The sequence below is a fragment of the Ovis aries genome, chromosome 8 (assembly GCF_016772045.2).
Source record: "Ovis aries strain OAR_USU_Benz2616 breed Rambouillet chromosome 8, ARS-UI_Ramb_v3.0, whole genome shotgun sequence".
Taxonomy (NCBI): domain Eukaryota; kingdom Metazoa; phylum Chordata; class Mammalia; order Artiodactyla; family Bovidae; genus Ovis; species Ovis aries.
This window is the reverse complement of record NC_056061.1, coordinates 28,068,080-28,076,766: the sequence shown is the minus strand read 5'-3', so window position 1 is coordinate 28,076,766 and position 8,687 is coordinate 28,068,080. Positions and strand designations below refer to the sequence as shown.

Below are 8,687 nucleotides of genomic sequence, written 5' to 3'. Positions count from 1 at the left end.
ATAGAGAAGGATCCCCCCTCGACTCAGATGGAACAACCTACATGACGTGGCGACGACGTCCCGGAGAAAGACTTGCTAGGCCCCATGTGACCTCCGGGGCGGCGCCTTCCCGGACGGATTCGCGCTGGGCGGAAGTTGTTTTCGAGCGTTTCGCTTAGAACCCCCGGCAAGAGTTAAGTTTTTGCTGTCGTCCGGCGTTCCCAGCATGCTAGCTTAGGTATCCTTCGAAGGACCCTCGCATTACCCCTTGAAAGCCGATTTCGCTGAAAGTAACCTTGTGTTTGGACACCGCAGGGAGATGGAGACCCCGCGCGTTTAAGGAGTTTGTGCTCCGCCGCCCACGTAGTGAGAGCGGCTGAAACACCGAAAGCAGTCTGCCGGTGCCGCACACCGTCTACTTCTGTCGCGCTTTCCCACCCTGACTTCTTTTGGGGATTTCAGCCAGCGGTAGAAACAGCTAGTCAGTGCCCCCTTTGTAGTCGAAGAATCAAAGACAGTATGGGTTGGAGATTCATCCGGTCTGTTCCCAATCCCACTTTACAGGTGAAAACACCGAGACTCACGAGACTTGCCCGAAAGGCGCAGTTGCTTAGCCTCAGGGCTGTATTTCAAAATCCCTATCACGGCTCAGTCTTTTAGTGAGATGAGCGCCATCTGATGTCCAGTCTCACAAAAATATTTACAAGTGCAGTCGTGCTTACATCAAGTGGTTAAAATTCGGTCATAAAAGCTGTATTTAACTCTTATTTTCAACTATTTGTATTTATCATATAATTTTAATTACAAACATTAACCCTTTAAAATAATAGAACATCAGTTGCTTTTTTGAGATCTGCTTTGCTATGCAAACCCCGAAAAAGACTGCATATGCACTTTTAAAAAAATCTAAACTTGAAGTCTTTCCTAACCCAACCCTAAAATCCAATCAGTACCCTCCTGACTATGAACATTTGTTCCATCAACTACACTAGTTGGAGATTTGCTTGGATTTAAACAAAAAACTCGTTTTTTGACTGATCCAACCAATGGCAAGAAGCGTCAGAATACAGCCAAGTAAGTGAGGTCTCATCCGTCTTCGGGAGAAGGCAATGGCAACCCACTCCAGTGTTCTTGCCTGGAGAATCCCAGGGACGGAGGAGTCTGTTGGGTTGCCGTCTATGGGGTCGCACAGAGTCGGACACGACTCACGCGACTTAGCAGCAGCAGCAGATTGCTGAATCTTAACAGTTAAAATTTTTAGTTTTTTAAGGAGCCTCCATACCATTTCCATAGTGGCTGTATCAGTTTACTGTCCCACCAACAGTGTAGGAGAGTTCTCTTTTTTCCCTTTCTAGCATTTGTTATTTGTAGACTTTAATAATGGTCATCCTGACCAGTATGAGGTGATACCTCATTGTAGTTTTGATTTATGTTCCTCTAACAGTTAGCATTGTTGAATATCTCTTCAGGTGCCTGTTGTCCATCTGTATGTCTTCTTTGGGGAAATGTCTATTTCGGTTTTCTATCCATTTTTTGATGCAGTTGTTTATTTTTTTTGTTATTGAGTTATGTGAGCTGTTCGTATATTTTGGAAATTAAGCTCTTGTTAGTTGCTTCATTTGCAAATATTTTCTCCCATTTCATAGGTTGTCTTCTTGTTTTGTTTATGACTCTCTTTGCTGTGCGAAAGCTTATATGTTTGATTAGGTCCCATTTGTTTATTTTTGCTTTTATTTCTGTTGCCTTGGGAGACTGACCTAAGAAAACATTGCTCCGGTTTATGTCAGAAAATGTTTTGCCTATGTTCTCTACTAGGAGTCTTATGGTGTCTTGTCATTAAGTCATTTTAAGTTTATTTTTGTGTATGGTGTGAGGGAGTGTTCCAACTTCATTGATTTACATGCATATAACATGTAACATAAAACATGTTACAGTTTTAACATGTTTTAAAGCTTAACTAACTTTCAACAAAGTTAGAGAAGGATTGTAATAAGTCAAAGACTAATAGTGAGCTAAAACTGTATATTCAGATTCTTAATGTTAACCCTGTGATTAGGGTTGGTGATAAAATACTAGAGATGCTCTCCACTTTGTGGATATTGCTTTGATAATTGTTCCAGGGTTTCATAGGGAAGCATTACATTTTATAGCAGTTGTTCTCAACCTTGGCTGCACATAAGAACCACCAGCAAGTTTTGAAAAGCAGTGATGCCTGGGTACTGATTTAATTCGTCCGCAATGAAGTTTGGGTATCAGGAGTTTTAAAAGCTCTGCAGATGTTTTTATTCTGCATCTTAGTAAAGCAAACCACTGCTTTACTCTTGCTACTCAAAGTGTGGCTCATGAACCTATACCATTCATAGCCCTTGAAGACTTGTTATAAGTGCAGAATGTCAGGCCTCACCTCAAACCTCCTGAATCACAGTCTGCATTTTGTTCCATATGCAGATCAAAACATACACCTATTAAAGTCTTAAGAAGACTGCTTTACACTTTAACCCATGGAGTTACTTAGGAGGAATCTACCCTCCTGAGTGGCTGCAATACTTAGTGGTGAATCCTCTACAAAATTACATCAAGCAGGACATGTGAAGTTTTTGTTTCTTTGTTTGGGTTTTTATTTGTTTTACAAATGTGTGTAAGGTTGGGATACAAACAATACGAAGCTCCTGGATGTGCAGGAATCTTGGAGCCCAGCTTAGCTTCCCTGTAGACTGGCACTTGAGATGCATTTATTTTTATTTCTATACTGCTTTAAATCCTGGGCAGGCTAGAACTTTCCGCATTGTATTTCTTTAGAAAACAGAGAAAGTCTTGTTAATAACTCATTCCTTAGGAACAACCCCAAAATTCAAGCTGAACTATACCCAGGCAGCTTTCTGATACTCAGCATTACTCGCTACCTTCTCCTGTGCCCAGGCATCTTTGTGCTCCTCCTAATCAAACCAGTCAGTGGTAAAGGAAATCAGTCCTGAATATTCATTGGAAGGACTGATGCTGAAGATGAAGCTCCAATACTTTGGCCACCTGTTTCGAAGAACTGACTCATTGGAAAAGACCCTGATGCTGGGGATGATTGAAGGCAGGAGGAGAAGGGGACGACAGAGGATGAGATGCTTGGATGGCATCACCAACTTGATGGACATGAGTTTGAGCAAGCTCCGGTGGATGATGATGAACAGGGAAGCCTGGCATGGTTCAGTCCGTGGGGTTGCAGAGTCAGACACAGTTGAGCAACTGAACTGAAGTAACCCTATTTTGGAGTGCTGCTTTTCAGCCGCAACACACCCTGAATATTCTGCTTCTTAAAAATATTCCAGTGATTCTGTTCTGAATGGTGAAGGGCACCACCCTGAGCAGCCCAAGGGTCCGTCCCTCCTCCTCTGAAACCCTAGACTTGGCCCCGTTGCCTCTCCAGCAGCGGAGGGCTCACCTCCATCCCAGCCAAGAGCTCTGGGACCCTGCATCAGGCCTCTAGTTGCTGTCCCTTGTGATTGGCCAGTGTTTGCATACCTCCCTTCTGCCTTGATGAAATCAGTTTCTTATTTTTCATTCTTGTATGTGTGTGTGTGTTGTTTTGGTTTTTTGGGGCCATGTCACTTGCAGGATCCTAGTTCCCTGACCAGGGATCAAACCCTGGCCCTCTGCAGTAGAAGCCCGGAGTCCTGACCACTGGACTAGCAGGGAATTCTCCTCATTCTTCTCTGTTGTCACACTTTGGTGTTTTAGTAACGTTTATCTTTGTTCTGCATACTTGTATGCCCCAAGTCTCTCGTGTGTCTATGACTTCAGTACATTCCAGTGGTTCTTTCTTTAATGTTTATTTTTGGTTGCCCCAGGCCTTTGTTGCTACCAGCGGGCCTTCTCTAGTTGCGGCAAGCAGGGGCTGCTCTTCACTGTGGTGTGCAGGCCTCTCATTTCAGTGGTTTCTCTTGATGCGGAGCACAGGCTGTAAGTGTGCTGGCTCAGTAGTCGTGGTGCACGGGCTTAGTTGCTCTGTGCCATGCGGAATCTTCCTGGACCAGGGATTGAACCCGTGTCCCCTGCTTTGGCAGGCAGAGTCTTATCCACTGTACCACCAGGGAAGTCCCCAGTGGTTCTTAAGGTGTGGTCTCCAGATCGGCATCACCTGGAACATGTTAATGCAAATTCTCCAACTCACTCCAAATCCACTGAACCAGAAACTGGTGTGAGGTCCAAGAACCTGTGGTTTAATAGGCTCAAGCATTTTGAGGCACACTGAAGAACCTATGATTCATCACATTTTCAAAGCCTGCTTTCAAGTGTCAGACTTTATGTTGTGTTACTACTGAGTTTGTTACAAATATTTTGTATGATGTATAAAACTTACTGGAGATATGGACTGACTAGATTTGCTAGTTTAAGTCATGATTCCATTTTGGGAAGGATAGTGGATGGTATAAGCAATATAGTAGTTTAAAAAGTGAGTTTCCATGAGGGAGAGAGTATCACAGGTTGATAGAGATTAATTTTTATTTTGAGGATTTACCTTTGAATTAATTCAGTCAATTGGAAATTAGTATGTTAGTGAGAATAGCTAACACTGAGCATAACAGGGACTTGTTGTTCTTGAAATGATAATAATGTTCTGTTAGTGGCAGTTTCTCTGGTTTTTGTGGGTTGACATTCCAGAAGGGAAACCAACTTTCGTTGAATTTATGCTTTATGTCAAGCATCATTAGAGGTGTCTTCACAAATTAGTTCAATCTTCAAGCTGTTATGAGATGTGCCCCAATTTTACTAATGAAATTGAAGCCCCAAAGTAAATTATAGTGTTGTTATTATATAAATTTAGTCAGGGAACCACCACAGTATTAGAGCCAGCAGGGAGCTGACAAGCTTCTTTACTTCTTTTAACAAATGAAGAAAATGCAAAGTTAAGTGATTTGGCCACCATTTTGCTAACTAGCTAGGACTAAAACAAACACACCTGATTTTAAATATGTATAAAATATAAATACTCTTGAGTATGGAATCCTGAGGTTGCCAGCCTATTCATTCATTAACAAATAGCTGGCTTTGTTTGGAGTTGGGGAAAACCTGTTCTTTGGGTAGAATTTTAAACATTTATCTCAAATCTCCCCCTCCAAAATGAACAGATACCACACTCAGCTTATCAGCATGGCTTGCTGTAAGATACAGCGTATGTGCTTGCCTTTGCCATATCAGGTATTAGGACAAGGTTGCGTAACTAGCATTTTGTATAAATCATCAGAATGCCCTTACTCTTGTATTTGTGGACTTGGAAAAATTTAGTATTCCTTCTATTTAATCAAATCAAAATCTTTCAGTTTGATTAAATTAAAGTCTTATATTTGGAGTTAGTTGGATAAGCTTGTGTCCTTTGTAACGGCTTCTCCAAATGTTACGGTTAAACATATAAATCATTCTAAGATAGAATATATTCTAGTACAGAAGTATCAGTGCTTGTACCTTTAAATTTTTCCTGTGGTCATGTATGGATGTGAGAGTTGGACTGTGAAGAAGGCTGAGCGCCGAAGAATTGATGCTTTTGAACTGTGGTGTTGGAGAAGACTCTTGAGAGTCCCTTGGACTGCAAGGAGATCCAACCAGTCCATTCTGAAGGAGATCAGCCCTGGGATTTCTTTGGAAGGAATGATGCTAAAGCTGAAACTCCAGTACTTTGGCCACCTCATGCGAAGTGTTGACTCATTGGAGAAGACTCTGATGCTGGGAGGGATTGAGGGCAGGAGGAGAAGGGGACAACCGAGGATGAGATGGCTGGATGGCATCACTGATTTGATGGATGTGAGTCTGAGTGAACTCCGAGAGTTGGTGATGGACAGGGAGGCCTGGCATGCTGCGATTCATGGGGTCGCAAAGAGTCGGACACGACTGAGCGACTGAACTGAACTGAACTGAACTGAATAAGAACCACTGCATATACAGACGTGTGATTAAAGTTTCTACACAGCCTGAAAGTGGGAAGTGAGAGCAGACAAAGGGACCATGACCTTGTTCCTTTAGATGGTCAGTGGAGTTCTACCTTTTCAATGCAGCTGTACTAAAAATACAGAGTTTCTTGTGTCCTTAACAATATTAGATAAATGCTTAATTCTGTCAGTAAGAATTGTTCTGCTGCTGCTTATTACATGACTAATGCTTGTAATGTGTTTTAACCAGGATTTTTGCAAAGTGTCAGTTTGATTTATCACATGTTTCAGGAGTTGCTGAGACTCTCTGTGGCAAGGTCAGCACCCCTTTGTTTGCCGTGTCATCAGTGTGACTGGAGGAACCCCTCCCAATACAAAGAGCTGGGATTCTTAGGTAGGGTGCAGGCCCTCAGAGTAGAGGAAAAGGAGATAGCTCCTCTTCAGTGTTTTCCAAATCTGGCTGTTAATCAGTCACTGCGGAAGTTTTTTTAAATGCAAGTTCCTTGACAACACTCTGAAGGTCATACACCAGGAATTTATTAATCATACATATATTGAGCACTTAGAGCAAACAGTTCGTATTCTAGATCCTGTCTACAAAGTATTAATTCCCTGAACCCTCAGAGCAGCCCTGTGTGGTAGGTACTACTGTTTTGAGACGAGGCAAAAAAGACAGCGAAGTTCTTGCCTACATTCATGCAGCGAGGGAAGAGCAGAGCCAGGACTCTGTCTGGTTCCAGAGCACACGTTCGTAATACTCTGCAGCCCCCAGGTCACTGATGGTGTGACACAGGCAGTACGCTTCCTCCTCATCCGCCTCAGACCTGAGGATGGAGCCATGTCACCGCAGCAATGAAGCTGTTATTAGGAAGGAAGAGAGGGAGGGAGGGAGAACGTAGATGGATAGATACATAGACACTGGTTGGCAGGAATTACTAGGGATGGCAGGAAGCAGGGGAGTAAGTGTAACTATGTAGGGCTAGGCAAGGGAGGTCTTTGTGGTGCCGAAAAAGTTCTGTGTTTTGATTGTGGTGCCAGTCACGCAGATCTGTACAGGATAAAATGACAACTCTGCGACGGTCAATTGCCTGGTTTTAATATTGTACTTTAGTATAAAATGGGCTTCCCTCGTGGCTCAGATGGTACAGAATCTGCCTGCAATGCGTGAGACCCAGGTTCAATCCCTGGGTCAGGAAGATCCCCTGGAGAAGGAAATGACACCCACTCCAGTATTCTTGCCAGGAGAATCCCACGGACAGAGGAGCCTGGTGGGCTACAGTCCATGAGGTCGCAAAGAGTCGGACACAACTGAGCATTTTTCACTCATAGAGATAGGACCTCTGGGGAAATGGTGATCAGTACACAGGACCACTCTATTTTTGCAATTTCCTGTGAATCTATAACCATTTCAAACTAAAAAAAAATTTAAATCCTTTGCCTCCCTTTGACAAAACCCAGGTCAACTAGAGGGCTGTCTCCTGAAGATCGAGAGATTGCTCTTGGAAGACCTTCACTTAAGTGCAAGAAAAGTGTGGTGGCTCTGGGCAGAGTAGCAGTGTGGCAGCAGTGGTGGAAACTGAGAGTGGCCACCACCAACGCAGACAAGCGTGCCCTGACTACAGAACGGGGCTGAAACTTGTTGCTTGTGTCTTGCAGTGATTCCCAAGTGACCAGTGCTCAAGTGACTAAGTAAGAACCTCTGGGGAGAGAGCTGGGTGAATGCCAAGAATCTGTGTCCCATGCTCAAGGATGTGTTCCAGCCACCTGTGTTGAAAAAGTTCCCTAGTTGATACCTCTTAGCTTAAGGAGCAGCTGATAAAACTGGACCCCAGTAGCATCTCAGGAATCCACCACCGTAGGGACTGTAACTCAAGCCCTTGGTTTTCACATGGTTGGTGTGACTCAGAGACAAGCTTTCTACTCATAAAAACATCCAAAGTGTATACCCTTTTCTGAATGCTATGTATAAACAAATATTACAATGAATTTTTTTCTAGTGCCTCATATTTGATTTACCAAGTTTCTTATGGAAGAAATAGAATTATAAACAGCAGCATTATTATAGTTACAAATGTTTTAGGATTCAAGGCCATTAAGTACTGCTGCTAAGTGAAGAATGGTTTTGGCTACAAGTAACAAAATCAACCAATCAACCAACAGTAGTCTATTTGTCTCTATAGTAAGAAGTCGAGACATAGGTAGTTCCTTACAGCTGCAGAACTGGAGCTGATACCTTTGTTGTTCTCTTGGCCTTTCCTTCATGGCTCCAGCCTCTCTGCATTCAAGACTGGATAGACGGGAAGGGGCAGGACCACTGGCATTCTGCTCCTGTCTGACTGGCCAATATAGTATCCCATGGCTACTCCTGACGCAAAGGAAGCTGAAAAATTGTGTGTTTTGCTTTAGATAAGAAAGGAAAATGGGGAGGGGTTGGACGTTGGAGAGCTACTCTACAGCGTCTGCCACAGCTTTCAAATTAAATTTTATCAAGCACCATTTAATTAAATCTAGAAACAGCTGATCAGATATATAATAATAAAACTGTCAGAAAATACTGATACGAAAGTTAGGCATAAAGCTCTCCACTGTCAGTAATTACACAATTTTGTATTGGTCTTTCATTCTCTGTTGGAACTGACTCTAGATGATGAAGAACGTCTGTTCCTTCAATCAGTTGCCTATATTGGAGAAAAAAATGGGAAAAAAAATTGTCAAGTTTCACGTATACCTTACATTCTTAATTTGAGTCCTGTCTAGCTTAGCTAAGGCTACAAATTAAATTAACCTCAGTCA

The 8,687-nt window shown here is 42.8% G+C and overlaps 1 protein-coding gene across 5 annotated transcripts in view; it reads right to left on the bottom strand.

The window, feature by feature from the left end:
* Positions 1 to 6,409: 6,409 nt before the first annotated feature.
* PPIL6 (peptidylprolyl isomerase like 6) overlaps positions 6,410 to 8,687 on the bottom strand; it is a 40,421-nt gene continuing 38,143 nt past the window's right edge. For 3 of the 5 annotated variants that reach the window (XM_004011215.5, XM_015097351.3, XM_042253334.1), the window contains one exon: positions 6,410 to 8,572. In XM_004011215.5, the coding sequence (XP_004011264.1) occupies positions 8,461 to 8,572 (112 nt within the window). In that variant the 3' untranslated portion in view covers positions 6,410 to 8,460. The remainder of the gene's footprint in view (positions 8,573 to 8,687) is intronic. The other 2 variants (XR_006060600.1, XR_001042122.5) reach the window with 2 other exon arrangements.